The sequence below is a fragment of the Hyla sarda genome, chromosome 5 (assembly GCF_029499605.1).
Source record: "Hyla sarda isolate aHylSar1 chromosome 5, aHylSar1.hap1, whole genome shotgun sequence".
NCBI lineage: Eukaryota > Metazoa > Chordata > Amphibia > Anura > Hylidae > Hyla > Hyla sarda.
Genome location: NC_079193.1, coordinates 222,760,409 through 222,777,414, shown reverse-complemented (window position 1 = coordinate 222,777,414; position 17,006 = coordinate 222,760,409). Strand labels below are relative to the sequence as shown.

Sequence of the window (17,006 nt, the reverse complement as noted above, 5' to 3'; positions counted from 1 at the left end):
TCCACTGTAAGGCTGCGGCTGCTGCGGGCATCTCCATATTGCAACCGGCACATTGAGATGGCCTTTTAAGCAGTGGCAAGTCCAGGTACCAGCTGCTATTATTAGGGCATTGTGAGTCCTAGTGGATAACAGCTTGTTATAGAATATGAGCATTGAAGGCTTAGTTTAATTATTTTATGTTACTGACTAAGCATTAGGATAATAGTGTTCCTTAAGGACACAGCCCATTTTGGCCTTAAAGGATACCTGTCAGATCGCACAAAAATAATATGTTACCAATAGCAAATCCTGAAAAATACCTCTTTCCATTAGCTCATAGTGTTAAAATCCTCTCAGGGGAAGGGGGGCATGTCCCTTCCTAGTGGTGGGAGGTGATTGGTCTGTCTGCTTATGTAGCCTTGTCCCTGAGTCATCTCTTGCCCATGACTTATGGACAAGCCTGATGCTGCCGCCGGACTGATTAGTTTCCCAGTAGGTATGGGGACCCCTAGTAGTGGGCTTTTCAGGAGCTGTTTGCTTTATTAAATATAACATTTTATTCAAACAACCATATTACAAAAGGTATCATCAGTGAAGCAGTGCCCATTTAAAGGGGTACTCCGCCCCTAAACATCTTATCCCCCTATCCAAGGATAGGGGATAAGATGTCTGATCGCAGGGGTCCCACTGCTGGAGACCCCCGCGATCTCTCCTGCAGCCCCCTAAGTTTTTCTCCTTGGCTGATGACAGGGGCCAGTGGTTCGGGATGTCATGGCTCCGCAACAGGTATGCCCCCTCCCATAGACTTGCATTAAGGGGGTGGGTGGGACATCATGGATCCACCCACTCATGATGTCATGTCCCACCCCCTTAATGCAAGGGATCCTCCGGTCCCTGTATTGTGAGTCAACAGCCACGGAGCAAATGTAGCTCTGGAGAGCTGATGACTCGGGGGGGGGGGGCTGCAGGAGAGATCGCGGGGGTCCCCAGCAGCGAGATCCCTGCGATCAGACATCTTATCCCCTATCCTTGGATAGGGCATAACATGTCTAGGGGCAGAGTACTCCTTTAAGGACACAGCTAATTTTCATCTTTGCGTTTTCTTTTTTTTTTTTCTCCACACCTTTTAAGAAACAAAACTCTTTTATTTTTCCATCCACAGAGCCAATATTATTTGTGGGACCAATTGTACTTTGAAATCACACCTTTCATTTTAACATAAATTGAAGAAAATTGGGGGGGAAAAAACTATTTAGCAGTTTAGTTTTTATAAAGTGCAGTTTATTGCACAGTAGAACTGCCATGTTGTCTTTATTCAGTGGGCCAATGCTATTAAAATTATACATCAGTTTACATGCTTCTCTATTATGGTACCACTTTAAAAAAAAAAAAAAAAAAAAAACTTTGGAACAAAATAAGTAGTCTTAAAATTGCCTTATTCTGATCCCAAAAGCTTTTTATTTTTCCATATATGATGGGGCTGTATGAGGGCTAATATTTTTTGCACTGTGATTTGTAGTTTGCTATTTGGTATTGTTTTACATTTATTCAGTTTACCATGCAGATTATGGTTATATTTTAACAATTTGGACAATTTTGCACGCAGCGATCAAAATATGTTTATTTTTATTTTATTTTTAATTTTTAGAAATGGGAAACGTATAATAATAGAATAATAACATTTTCCGGAACAATACCAAATATGTCTGCTGTTTTTGTAATATTGCAGTAGCCTGGTGCATGTATGCTTGCATTTATATGCCCCTGGAAAACTCACGCAGTAATCCATCCTTCAACAAGAGTCAACTTCAACATCCAGTAATCCATACTTCAACAAGAGGTTATCATTAACAAATCAGGATACCAATATATAAGCACTGGTAGCTACATTGACACAGTTGTTAATCCCATGAGGGGCTCACTTTACATTTTATGATTGAAACTTACAGTTGCTGCTGGAAAAGCCAGAACGGAGAACAGAAGGTCTCTGCAGTAGATAATACACTTCACTAACTTAATTCCTCGTATTGGAAGGAGCAGATCCGTCAGAAAAGTGACAGCATAGAAGAAAGTTTGCAAAACCTACAAGAACATTAATATTTTACAAATATGATACTTCATAAACCATTAAGGATATTTTATGACATTGTATCTAGTTGATATTGTTCGCAAAACATTTACATACATTCATGTAGACAAATTTAGACTCACAAATGAGTGGGACTGAGTTACAGCACCATACATCCTATGTTGATATAGTGTGCTTTTTGTAGGGGTCCCAGAGATTGGAGCCCAACCAATCCAATGGGCTCCCAATGTTTCAGTCCCTTTTAATATCCTTCAGATCCTTCAGAATATTATATTATTAATATTATAACCACAGAACCCAATAATGGTTATGAGAGTGCATTTTCGTACCTCACCAGTGCAATTTTCAATAAGAATGAAGATATACTGCTTTACAAGCATTTCAAGGGGTTTTCCAAGATTTAACATTCATGGCCTATCTTTACCGAAGCTGCAATATTTCACATGCATTTTTAATGGCGGCTGTCAGTAATACTATTGTTTATTTTATTAAGTGTGGATTTTCAAGATCCACAGCAGATTATGCATGTGTGAACAAACCCTCCGGGTGGTTTCACACAGTGTGTGTTGTTGTTTTTTTTTTTTTTGTAAGAAAAGCACCTCTGCAGTTTTCGCTGGGTTTTTTTTTGCGGTAGGAAGGCAAGGATTTAAAAAGAATGGGAAATATTTCTCGTTGATTTTACTTCTGGTTTTGGCTCAGAAAACTGCAATGAAAACTGCATTGGCTTTTTCCTCCCTCCAAAAAATACAGATAATGGAGATAAATCGTACATATATGCTGAAAATAAATGTAGTAAAACAGAAAACTTACCACATTAAGCACCGTTAAGTATTTCCACTGCCCGCCATACAAGAAAACTCCAGCTGGTTGTTCTGTTGCACTGACTGTTAAAAGAGAGTATGTGAGGAAAAAGTACCAGAGGAAGACAGAGCAGTGGTATAGAAGGAGAGCAGCCGTGGCCATGATCCAGCAATCTAATAAAGAGGCCTAGTGAGTCTTCTAGGCCTATCCCTTCAGCTCCTCTTGCTGTATTTGTCTCATGGAAACCACCGAGGGGTACCGAGCTTTGTTCTGAAAAAGAAATTAACTTTGGAACAAAATTCTTCGCCTGTGCTGGGCAAAAGTAAGAAAAGGAAAGTTTTCTTCAGGCTGAGGATTTTAAAGCTTCACGCAAGATCAGAGAAGATTAAAGTTATGTAATTAGACTGAAAACAAATGAGATCTTTGTGTTATTAGATCCTGTTACATGAAAAGGAACAAGGATCATTCTTACAATTTCTCACAGTGAGATTTCTCATTTTGTTACATAAGATTTTATATAAAGCAGTTCCTTCATTTTACAATTTCAGTATCAGCCTCAGTGTCATCCTATATTTAATGCTACCACAAAAGTTAACAATATCCCCAGTGCCCCATTTATAGTAGCTCCAGATTACCCCCTTTTACAGAACCACCCAAGATTCCTCACTACTCCCCACTCCAACATTCATAACTATAGTGACTGCAAATCCCCTAATCCCTTTACGTGAGAGACTAGTCCTCTCTCTTGCTGGACTATAGGCAGATTAGCAGCAAAAGGCCTGTAGAGAGGTCTGCCGTTTTGCTGAGACTTAAATCAACACTGAACATAGAGTCTAAGGGGGACATTTATCAATGGCTTTACACCACTTCAATGTTCTAAATGTCCATGCAAATTTTGCGCAATTGCATTTTTTGTGGAATTTTCAGTAGAACATCTATCAATGTTGTCTACTGTTTGGTGCTCTGTACACCACTTTATGCATTAGAGCTGCATTTACTATTTGTGCAAATTAAATTTAGAAGTGTTTGGTTTTTTGCGCAAAGCTTACTGTTTTTGCGCAAACCTTCACCACCTAATAGGACATGTACAAATGTGTCATATGCCAGGGCACAAAGATTAAACCAATCTCTGCAGTTCATTGGTTTCTATAATTCCACAAAATGTATCAAGTCCTGTAGACCTTTTTGGTAAATTTTTAGCAACTGTGCATACTATACACCAAGCAAACAAGGTTAAAATCTTTACAGGGACCCCCCGACCTACAATGGCCCCGACATACGATCATTTCAACATACGATGGCTTCTCAGAGGCCATTGCATGTTGAAGGCAGCATCAACATACAATGCTTTTGTATGTCGGGGCCATCGCATAAACAGCTATCCGGCAGCGCTGACTGCTTCAGCTGCCACCGGATAGCCGTTTACGGTGCCCCGTGTGGTCCGCTGACGATCACTTACCTGTCTTCGGGGCTCCGGCGCGTCCTCTTCGGGATCCCTTGCATCGTCGGCGCTCTCCATCGTTGTCATCACGTCGCTGCGCACGCCATCCCAACATCCAATAGGAGCGGCGTGCGTAGTGACGTGTTGGCGGCGACGGAGAGCGAGGATGCCGGGGATGCAGAGGCCTTGCCGGAGCGTCGGGGACACCCCGGGGACGTGGCGACAGAGATGGACGGCGACATCCAGGGCAGCGGTGACGAGCGGTGACGGTCCGGAGTGGCGGGGACACGTGAGTATAACCTCCAATACTAGTGGTCTTCAACCTGCGAACCTTCAAACTACAACTCCCAGCATGCCCGGACAGCCGTTGGTCCGCAGTTTGTAGACCATTGTCCTATGCTTTACATTGCACGGATCCCTCAACATACGATGGTTTCAACAAACGATGGTCCATTTGGAACGGATTACCATCGTAGGTTGAGGGACCACTGTACTACCTTACACCAACATTGATAAATGTCCCCCTAAGAGCAAGCCCCTGTCTGAAGCATCTCTACAATAGTTTCAGTGGCGGACATTTATCCATGTTGCCGTGCGGTAGTAGAGATTTTACACCTATTTGCTTGGTGTATAGTATGCACAGTTGCTCAAAGTTTATCAAAATGGTGTACAGGACTTAAATTCTGCACAATTATAGAAACCAGTGAGCTGCAGAGGTTGGTTTCAGCTTTGTGCTCTGGTATAGACACTTTTGTACGTGTCATTAGGTGGTGAAGGTTAGCGCAAAAAAAAAGTAGGCTTTGCGCAAAAAAAAAATACTTTCAAAACAAAAATAAATACAGATCCACTGCAAATAGTGGTGTACGGTGTACCAAACAGTAAACAACATTGAAAGATATTCTACCAAAAATTGTGCAAAAAAAATTGTGCAAAAAAGGCAATTGTACAAAATTTGCAGGGACATTTAGAACATTAAAGTGGTGTAAAGGCAATAACAAATGTCCCCCAGTGTGTGGATGTGTAAGTGCACAGTGCTTGGTTCTATTTAGTCAGTACTACTACAAAATAAACTATACTCTGCAGTACTGATTGTACTTCTACCAATCTATTTAACCCCAGTCTACAATTGATCAAGACATTGGCCCTTATTTACTAAGAGTGGAGTGTAGATTTCTTTGTGGGTTTTAATTCCCTACAATTTATTTTCCAAGGTATTTACTAAGGTTTCCCTACATTTTCCACTTTCCCTACTCTTTGCTTTTTTTTACACATGCTCTGATCTGTCTGGTTTTCCTCAGCTGAAAACCTTAGTAAATATGTAGTTTTTTTGTGATTATGTCTGGAACATGCCCCATTTCGGAGACCACACCCCCTTTTCCCAGCGGCCACGCCCCTTTTGGGTTTTCTTAGCAAAATGGAGAGTGAGTCAGGGTTTTTTCAATTATGGTGCAAAATCTGGCGCAAACCGAATTTCTGGCGCATTGCGACAGAATCTGGCACACAACCCGACAATACATTGTCAGGTTTGCAATAGTAAATGAGGGCCATTGTCTACCTCTCATGTAGAGAGTTGATGCAGACTTCTGTTTTCTTTTTGAAAAACACAGTTTAAAATGAATGGTGAAACCTTCCACAGTGATTGTGGCATTTGGTTTCATCTCTTTTTATGAAGTTTATTTGAGTTGATTTGAGTTCTCCTCAAATTTATCAGTTTCCATCTGTATTTGTCAGTTTTTTTGTTTTATTCATTACAACTAGGTTACACATAAATTGCCTTTCTATCATCTTCTCTTAAAGGGGTACTCCGCCCCTGGCATCTTATCTCCTATCCAAAGGATAGGTGATAAGATGTTAGATCACCGCGGTCCCGCTGCTGGGGACCCCGGGGATCGCCGTTGCGGCACCCCGCCATCATTACTGCACAGAGCGAGTTCGCTCTGTGCGTAATGACGGGCGATACAGGGGCCGGAGCAGCGTGACGTCATGGCTCCGCCCCTCATGACATCACGGATAAGATGTCTAGGGGGATAAGATGTCTAGGGGCGGAGTACCCCTTTAATCCATCTTTATATCACTCTGTGTAATGAGTTTAGAAGAAGAATAAAAATGCATGGCCACTTATTACTTTGATGGAAATAAACACAAAATGTTTTGGTATGTTAATGCAATCTCACTTATGGACCTTATTGGACCTTATGGACCCTTGACAGAACCCAACCATCTATTTATTCTATTCCTTGGTGCAGGCAGGACTGATATCCTCACTGATAAATCTTCTATTCTGCCACATATTAAAACCTTTATGCTGTTGCAGTCTTCTAAAATTCTTGTTGTTAGGATAATAGCCAGAGGGAACTGAGTGGTAGAGGCCTCTGGGCAATTGTCCTTTCTGCTATTCCATAAAATCCAACCCTGCCTCTAAATAATCTTCCTAAAAGATAGAAAGCTGTATAGTAGTAAACTGTGACATGAATGAGGGCAGGACCTTGCATACAAGAAAGTACTTTGCTTAAGGGTTTCAGATATCAAAACTGTTTTTGACCTGCAGACTGGCTTCATCCAATAAATATTACATGAAGATTTTATTAGTACATACAGCTATAAAAAATGATGCTAAAAAATCAATGTTTAGCATAATATTTTCTATGGTTCTCCAGCAAGGTTCTCTCTCAGCTGTTGTCAGGACATGTTGGGAGTTGTAGTTATGCAACTGTTGATCAGCCTTAGGTTAGAGACTATCATATCAAATATCTATGATATTTAGAATGTAGCACATATTGCTAGTCCATTAAAAGGGTTATCTAGGTTATAAAAAAAAAAATGTAAGGGCCCCAAAACAGATAATATAACAAACCATTGGAAACTCAATGCTCTAATCCCACACTGATCCCCTGTTCAGGCTCTGGTCAGCACAATGGCCTTTTTTGAGAGAAAACTATATACGGTGATGCCAGGAGTATGGCATGTGACCACTAAGCCACTGATTAGCTGCAGTGGTCATGCGTTGTCCGCTCCAAAAATATGACCAAGGTGCTGACCGGAGCCTGATAGGGAAATCAGCACAAACTGATGCTTTGCTTTTTTACCTTGTCTGGGGTCCTTTGAATTTTTGACATGGACAGAGGTGGCCGCAGAGAGCAACCTTTTAACATAATAGCTGTTGGATGGACAATAATTCCAGAAGCTCAAAATATATTTTTGATGCCTATATACTGAAGCATAGGCTATTATTAAATAAAAATGTAGAGGTTTTTGTGTCTTCCTTGTGTAAACGTACCCTCAAGGGAGGTGTATGACTACTATAAATCCTGATCCCATCGATATAGCAGCAGTAGCATAAAGATAGAGCTGGGAAAAGAAGGAATTTGGGAGATGCAAAGAGGGATGTGATTGGTGAGGATGTCATTCTGTAGTTCACAGAAAATCAGTTGACCCAGGATAAACCACTTCCTAAGACAACTAAAGGCCATATAACTTTCTGGTGGTCTGATTTCTGAAACATAAATGCAGTTGTGTTAAAATAAAACAGATTGTACTGTAGGACTAGTAAAATAAAACAGATTGTACTGTAGGACTAGTAAAATAAAACAGATTGTACTGTAGGACTAGTAAAATAAAACAGATTGTACTGTAGGACTAGTGAAATAAAACAGATTATACTGTAGGACTAGTTGTGGTAAGAGTGCATTATATGGACAAAAAAAATCTTTGGATTCAAAAGGAATGGGAAATATAAGAAAGGGCTTATACTTTTCTGGAAAGCCTGATACTTCTATTCTCTTTTGTATCTTCTGCATCAATAACTGCTACATAAACTGCAAGTGTGAATCAAACCCTACTCTCTGAAAGAAAGTAAAAGGAAATAATACAAAAAGCACAGGTGCCTACCAAAGATTAGGTCGTAGTCCATTCTTAGGTATTCAGTTGTGAATGTCAACTGTAAATGTCAGTGCTGTTTCCAGGCATGATAATGTTGATTATGAAGGATAATGCATCTCATCTTATACAGAAAAATTTTAGGTTAACATGAATTATAATTTGCTGCACATCACTAATAAAAATGGCTACTTTGGGGCTACAGAGAGCCTCAATAGGGTTGTAGAACACTAGGTGATGCAGTGGTTGCTGCATCAGGCAGGACCACCACATCAGAGCCACGGTTCTCCCAGGCTGCTTTATGGTGACGCTGCATATGTTAATGCAGGGCCATGGTGCCAACATTGGGACCCTGGCCACACTTCAACTTCTGCTGACATATCTTACATGTGGCATTGTTCACCTCCTCCGGATGCTTCACAAAAAACTGCCATACCGCTGAGTAGCTGATTTTCCCCCCAACAGTCCCCATTGACTGACTGCTACTGCCGTGGACTCTGGGAACCCCTGAATCACTACGTCCCAGGCAGGTAGGCTGCTGCGAAGCAGGTGGTCTACCCCGGCCACGTTTTGCTTCAGACTTCCCTCTGCTGCCACCCTGCTGACTCCCAACCATGCTACCACCTTGCTGGCTAAGCTGCTGCCTCACGGGCAACCTGCCACCCTCTTCTCCTGATGATGATGATGATGAAGCCCCTTCTGCACCCGGCTCCCAATTGCGATCGGCTTCATCATCATCGAGTTTTGTCTGCACGTCACTGATGTCATCCTCAAGTTCCTCAACAGTGTTTGTTTCAGGAGCTTGAATGCTTGCAACACCACCTCCCACGCCACTTACCTCATCGCTACTTGCCCGCCCAGCGGCGGAAGTGGCGGATGTCTCCTCCCCATCTTGGCTGAGCAGTACCTGCTGACTGTCCGCTAGGTGATCATCCTTGCTGTATAGTGGAGCTGAGCCCACAGCATAAGATACTTCTCTGCGTGAGGAAACAGTATAGGACAGAGGCAATTGGAGGACAGGGACTGTAGTTTAACAAGGGGTGCAGTGAACGTTTACACCCCACAGATGTTTGACAGATTTTTTGGAACAATGGGCTGTGAATATGAAAAATGTTAAAATGTTTCATTTTCACAGACCACTGTTCAAAAAAAGTCTGTGAGGTGTAAATGCTCACTGCACCCCTTGTCACATTCCTTGAGGGGTGAAGTTTTCAAAATAGTGTCACATGTGGGTGCGGTTTTTTAGCGTTTATATTGGAATCTATGCAAATATCAGCCATTCCAGTGCAAATCACCGATTGTACATGGTGCACTCTCACTCCTGTGCCCTGTTGTGTACCCTCAGAGCCCTTTTTGTCTGCAAATGGGGTATTGTGTTACAAATTTTGGTGGTCTTTTTCTACTTTTAAATGAAAAAATATGGGGCAACATCAGCATGTTAGTATAAAAAAAATCTAATTTTTTCACACTAACATTGGTGAAGCCCCCACATTTTCCTTTTCATAAGGGTAAAAGGAGAAAAAGCCCCTCCAAAATTTGTAACACAATTTCTCCCATGTATGGAAATACCCCATATGTGGCCCTAAACTGCTACCTTGAAATACAACAGGGCTAAGGCGTGAGAGAGTGTCATGCAAATTTGCAGTCCAAATTAGGGATTTGTACAGGGGTGGCAGACATATTGAGAGGGTCTCACATGGGGAGGTGTACCGAGGGCATGAACTCTTTATTTTATTTTACACTCTATATGTGGTGTTTATTTCTATGATTGGCGCAAGGGCAGCCATGAAGCCTATAGGGGGGGGGGGGACAGAGAAAATTGTAAGGGGGACAAGGTTGCTAATATGGGGACAGGGTCACTAGTATAGGGGGCGTCTACTGGCATTATGATGAGGTGCCGTTTTTTTAGGGGGCCTCATCATCACTGGATAATGAGAAGGGGTAAGAGGAAGAAGGTGGGTTCTTCCTCTTCTCCCTCACTAGTGGACCTTGGCGGAGGTAAGAAAAGCATATGCCTCCTTCACCGAAAATACCCTACGGCAGTGTTTCCCAAACATTGAACCTCCAACTGTTGCAATACTACAACTCCCAGCATGACTGGACAATCAAAGACAGTCCTGCCATGCTAGGAGTTGTAGTTTTGCAACAGCTGCAGGCTCGTTGTTTGGCACACACAGCCCAACAAGTCATATTTAATTTTTATAAGTGTGTGTGTAAGGTGTGTATATCATAAGGGTGTGTATATCATTAGGGGGACATTTATCATTATGTGTCTATTGTAGACACAGATCCCCCCCCCCCCCCCCTTTTACACTGCTTGTCTAATTTACACTCCTGCTCAAAATTTACAAAAGTTTCCCACGTCCTTTGATAAATTTTGCGCAAATATAGAAACGCCCCCCCTTGCTCTACCGTGCACTCATTCTCTACCTCACACTTCACATAGCTGTGGCATTTTCCCACGATACACTGCTCACATAGCTAGAAGTGCTGGAGCAGCAGTGTGCCCAACAACACTCTATACACAGAATGTCTGGGTTTAAAAAATATGTAATTTTGCTAAACAATCTGTCCCCTTACCTCTATATCAGTTTTACCATCCAGAATGCCTCCAAATGTTGCAAAACTTGGCATGCTGGGAGTTGCAGTTTTGCAGCAAATGGAGGCACCCTGGTTGGTAAACACTGTGTACATGTACCAGAGCTGAGTGTGTGATCATGTGCATGTAGCAGAAATTAGTGTGTGACATGTGTATGGAGCATAGCTGAATGTGTGATTATGTGTATGCATGACCACGCATACACATATTTCTCCTGCATACACACAATCACACACTCAGCTCTGCTGCATACACATAGTCACACACTCTGCTCTGCTGCAAACACACAATCACACACTCAGCTCTGCTGCATAGACATGATCACTCACTCAGCTCTGCTGCATACACCCAATCACACACTCAGCTCTGTTGCATTCATAGTCATACACTCAGCTCTGCTTCATACATATGCTCACACACTCAGTTCTGCTGCATACACACAATCACACACTCAGCTTTGCTGCATGCACATGATCACATATATACATAGACAGCTGTACCTCCTTCTTCCTCCCTGCACATACAGTGGTATTCTTAGCTGTACATCACCATGGTTACATTACACAGGTGCAATCTCCTGCACTCATCAAGAACAGGGAGTTTGCATTTTACACAGTTCTAAAGATCTACAGTCTTTACAGACTGGAGTCTAATCTAAATATGTACAGTCATGGCCATAAATGTTGGCACCCCTAAAATTATACAGGAAAATTAAGTATTTCTCACAGAAAAGGATTGCAGTAACACATGATTTGCTTCACACATTTATTCACTTTGTGTATATTGGAACTAAACCAAAAAAGGGAGGAAAAAAAGCAAAATTGGACATAATGTTCCACCCAACTCCAAAAATGGTCTCTACTAAATTATTGGCACCCTTTCAAAATTGTGGCTAAATAAGATTGTTTCAAGCATGTGATGCTCCTTTAAACTCACCTGGGGCAAGTAACAGGTGTGAGCAATATAAAAATCACACCTGAAAGCATATAAAAAGGAGAGAAGTTCAATTAGTCTTTGCATTGTGTGTCTGTGTGTGCCACACTAACCATGGACAACAGAAAGAGGAGAAGAGAACTGTCTGAGGACTTGAGAACTAAAATTGTAGAAAATTAGCAACAATCTCAAGGTTACAAGTCCATCTCCAGAGATATAGATTTGCCTTTGTCCACAGTGTGCAACATTATCAAGAAGTTTGCAACCCATGGCACTGTAGCTAATCTCCCTGGGCGTGGATGGAAGAGAAAAATTGATGATAGGTGTCAAGGCAGGATAGTCTGGATCCCCAAACAAATTCCAAAGTTATTCAAGCTGTCCTGCAGGCTCAGGGAGCATCAGTGTCAGCACAAACTATCCGTCGACATTTAAATGAAATGAAAGGCTATGGCAGGAGACCCAAGAAGATCCCACTGCTGATACAGAGACATAAATAGGCAAGACTAAATTTTGCCAAAATTAAACGTCTTGTGGACAGATGAGACCAAGATAGAGCTTTTTGGTAAAGCACATCATGAAATCTGAGGATTACCAATGGATTTTGGGTCGCACTATACAGCCCAGTGTCAGAAATCTGGGTTTGCTTCCTAGATCTGGGGTCTTCCAGCAGGACAATGACCCCAAACATACGTCAAACAGCACCCGGAAATGGATGGCAACAAAGCGCTGGAGAGTTCTGAAGTGGCCAGCAATGAGTCCAGATCTAAATCCCATTGAACACCTATGGAGAGATTTTAAAATTGCCCTTCCAATAAGAGAGACCTGGAACAGTTTACAAAAGAACAGTGGTCCAACATTCCGGCTGAGAGGTGTAAGAAGCGTATTGATGGTTATAGGACTGATTTCAGTTATTTTTTCCAAAGGGTATGCAACCAAATATTAAGATAAGGGTGCCAATAATTTTTTCCAGCCCATTTTTGCAGTTTGGTGTGACATTATGTTCAATTAGCTTTTTTTCCTCCCTTTTTTGGTTTAGTTCCAATACACACAAAGGGAATAAACATGTGTATAGCAAAACATGTGTTACTGCAATCCTTTTATACTGTACTTAATTTTCTTGAAAAATTTCCGGGGTACCAACACTTACGGCCATAACTGTAATACATATTGCTGGACTTGCTACACTTATTCTTATAACAATTTAAGTGTCCCTGATGGTGTATATTTGCACGGTATATTCAGGACTTGCACAAAATTTTGTGTGTAAAGAGAAAAGACGTAGTTGATAAATCGATGTCCACCACATAATCAGCTCTACCGTACACCGTGATTTAGAATTCCACTTGGAAAGTTCTATCAAAAATTGCGCAAAGAAAACGGAATTGAGCAAAAAAAATTGCACAATATAGACAGTGAAAACTGTGTATATATATTGATAAATTCCCCCCTTACACTTTATTTTGTGTAGTGTAGTGTTTTTAGGGTACATTCACACAGGCGGGGGTTTACAGCAAGTTTCCCGCTGGGAGTTTGAGCTGTGGTAGAACATTTGCCGCAGCTCAAACTCACTGTAAATCCCCGCCTCTGTGAATGTACCCAGTACTTTTTTTTTTTTTTGGGTGGGGAGGGGGAGCGCAAGTGTCCAGCTGTGACAAATCTACAACTACCAGCATGCACAGACCGTGCATGCTGGGAGTTGTAGATTTGCAACAGCTGGAGTCACATTGGTGGGGAAACAGACTAACTCAGTGTTTCCCCATCAGTTTGCCTCCAACTGTCACAAAACTAAAACTCCCAGCATACATGGTCTGTCAGTGCATGCTTGGAGTAAAATTTGGCAGAAAGTCATGGGTAGTGGGGGGGGGGGGTCGATGCACCAGTAGGCCTGCTGTGTGATTGCAGCAGTCATACCAATCGGATCATCGCACGGATAGTGACGGTGATTGGGACAAAGTAGGGCGTACAGGGCGTCCTTAACTACCAGGAAGCAAAGGATATACCTGTACGCCCTGCGTCCTGAGGGGTATAAAGCAATTTCTGTTTTTAAAACCATGCTTTTACTGGTCCAATGGTCTTGATTACATTTTTTACCGTTTCTGTTTAGGCCAATTAGTAGCCATGGAGACAGACAACAAAGATAATTAGGAAACCAGATTTACTAATGTGGCATTTCACCAAGCATGTTCAAAACTTTTCTGACAAATTCTTCATGACTTTCAGTCATTTTTGGTTGATTTCGTACATCCTCAGTCCTTGGTATTCTCTGCATTCTTTTTACAATTATTATGCATATTGTTTACATGTTTGGACTTTAAATTTGATTGGCACTGTTTGGCGCCAGTTTGTCTGACTCATCAGATTAAATAGAAGAAAAAAATATGGAGTCATTAACAGAAAATTTCCAATTAGCATTTCGTGGCTTCTCCTTCAGGGGTGAATTTTTTGAAGCATGGAATTCATTAAAGGGGTACTCAGGTGTACAACATTTTTTTTTTAATCAACTAGTGCCAGAATGTTAAACAGATTTGTATATTGTACAACACAAAGAGAGAAACACAGCCGCACATCCACCATATGTAATTTGATCTACTTGCTTCTCAGCATAATTTCAAAAACTAACAGGTTGTTAGTATACATTTTGATCAAAAAGTACATGCCCACTCACCACGTCAAGGCAACCTCGTTAGAGTGGGTCCCTAACCTCACACTGGCGTAGCCCCCGGCGGCGACCACTGCCTCCAAGACCCCATGCCCAATGGGGGGAGCGACCTAGTGGCCAGGCAGCCCCACTACTGCTCGACCAAGCCCCTGGCTCTGGGCCACCCTACCCCACAGACAAAGCATCCCAGAAACAATGTCCGCCAAAGAGAACCACACCAGTATGAAACCTACAATGTGTTCACTGTCAGAGGGCTGGGAGAATGGTAGGAGGAAACCCTTATGCAGTTTCCTGCTAATTAAAAATGCCTGGGCCAAATGGGTGGAGTGGAGTGCAGGCCATGGAAGAAGGGAGAGACTACAAATGTACAAGACAAAGAGAGAAACACAGCCGCACAGATTTGTATATTGCTTCTATTAAAAAATCTTAATCCTTCCAGTACTTATCAGCTGCTCTATGCTCCTCAGGAAGTTAAATAGTTTTATTTTCTTTTTACATTGCTCTCTGCTGACACCTCTGTCAAGGAACTGTCAAGAGCAGGAACAAATCCCCATAGCAAACCTCTCCTGCTCTTGACAGTTCCTGAGACAGACAGAGATGTCAGAGAGAGCACTGTGTTCAGACATAAAATAAACTCAAAAAGAAAAGAACTTCCTCTGGAGCATACAGTAGCTGATAAGTAATGGAAGGATTAAGATTTTTAAATAGAAGTCATTTACAAATCTGTTTAACATTCTGCCACCAGTTTATTTAAAAAAAATTGATTTCCACCGGAGTACCCCTTTAACGAGTCACAATATTCTATATCATGCTGGTTTCAACTTTCTCATCTTATTTGCACTATTAAGCCTTGTCATGGAAACATTTTTATTTTTTATTTCTACCATCAATTTTAACTAGATTGAAATCCATATTGTTTGCTGGTCATGTCATTAGTTTTTTAACTCCTTGGGGACGGAGCCCATTATAACCCTAAGGACGGGAGCATTTTTTGCAATTCTGACCACTGTCACTTTAAGCATTAATAACTCTGGGATGCTTTTAATTTTCATTCTGATTCCGAGATTGTTTTTTCGTGACATATTCTACTTTATGTTAGTGGTAAATTTTTGTCGATACTTACATCATTTCTTGGTGAAAAATTCCAAAATTTGATGAAAAAATAGAAAAAAAATTATTTTTCTAACTTTGAAGCTCTCTGCTTGTAAGGAAAACAGACATTCCAAATAAATTATATACTGATTCAGAAATACAATATGTCTACTTTATGTTTGCATCATAAAGTTGACATGTTTTTACTTTTGGAAAACATCAGAGGGCTTAAAAGTTCAGAAGCAATTTTGCAATTTTTCAAAAAATTTTCTAAATCAGAATTTTTCAGGGACCAGTTCAGTTTTGAAGTGGATTTGAAGGGCCTTCATTTTAGAAATACCCCATAAATTACCCCATTATAAAAACTGCACCCCTCAAAGTATTCAAAATGACATTCAGAAAGTTTGTTAACCCTTTAGGTGTTTCACAGGAATAGCAGCAAAGTGAAGGAGAAAATTCTAAATCTTAATTTTTTACACTCGCATGTTCTTGTAGACCCAGTTTTTGAAATTTTACAAGGGGTAATAGGAGAAAAAGCCCCCCAAAATTTGTAACCTAATTTCTCTTGAGTAAGGAAATACCTCATATGTGCATGTCAAGTTTTCAGCGGGTGCAGTAGAGGGCTCAGAAGGGAAGGAGCGACAATGGGATTTTGGAGAGTGAATTTTGCTGAAATGGTTTTTGGGGGTATGTCACATTTAGGAAGCCCCTATGGTGCCAGAACAGCAAAAAAAAAAAAAAACACATGGCATACTATTTTGGAAACTACACCCCTCAAGGCACGTAACAAGGGGTCCGCTGAGCCTTTATACCCCACAGGTGATTGACAACTTTTCGTTAAATTCGGATGTGTAAATGAAAAAAAAATTTCACTAAAATGCAGTTTTTTCCCCCAAATTTACCATTTCTACAAAGGGTAATGGGAGAAAAATCCCCCCAAAATTTGTAACGCAATTTCTCCCGAGTACGGAGATACCCCATATGTGGCCCAAAACTGTTGCCTTGAAATACGACAGGGCTCTGAAGTGAGAGAGCGCCATGCGCATTTGAGGCCTAAATTAGGAATTTGCAATAGGAGTGGACCCGGTTACAAGGATGGGGCTTGTCTCCACCAAAACCCTACAGCAGTGTTTCCCAAACAGGGTGCCTCCAGCTGTTGCAAGACTCCCAGTCTGCCAGGACAGTATATGGCTGGGAGTTGTGGTTTTGCAACAGCTGGAGGCCCCGTTTAGGAAACACTGCCGTATGAGACGTTTTTTATTTTTATATGGGGGGGGACGACGACGTGTAAGGGGGTGTATGTGTAGTGTTTTACTTTTTATTATTTGTTAGTGTAGTGTAGTGTTTTTAGGGTACATTCACACAGGCAGGGTTTCACAGTAAGTTTCCTTGAAGGAGACCCACTGTAAACCCACCCGTGTGAATGCACCCTGTACATTCACATGGGGGGGGGCACCCCAAACCTTCAGCTGTGGCAAAATGACAACTCCCAGAATGCACTGACAGACCGTACATCCTGGGAGTTGTAGTTTTACAA

At 41.5% G+C, this 17,006-nt stretch overlaps 1 protein-coding gene across 6 annotated transcripts in view; it reads right to left on the bottom strand.

The window, feature by feature from the left end:
• The window catches only part of ADTRP (androgen dependent TFPI regulating protein), a 151,704-nt gene that overhangs the window by 16,560 nt on the left and 118,138 nt on the right, over positions 1 to 17,006 (bottom strand). For 3 of the 6 annotated variants that reach the window (XM_056521173.1, XM_056521175.1, XM_056521172.1), the window contains exons 2-3: positions 2,879 to 3,181; positions 1,927 to 2,061 (exon numbers count right to left, since the gene is read on the bottom strand). In XM_056521173.1, coding sequence (XP_056377148.1) covers positions 1,927 to 2,061; positions 2,879 to 3,031 — 288 coding nt within the window. In that variant the 5' untranslated portion in view covers positions 3,032 to 3,181. Of the gene's footprint in view, positions 1 to 1,926; positions 2,062 to 2,878; positions 3,182 to 8,198; positions 8,250 to 17,006 lie in introns of those variants that run through there. The other 3 variants (XM_056521177.1, XM_056521174.1, XM_056521176.1) reach the window with 3 other exon arrangements.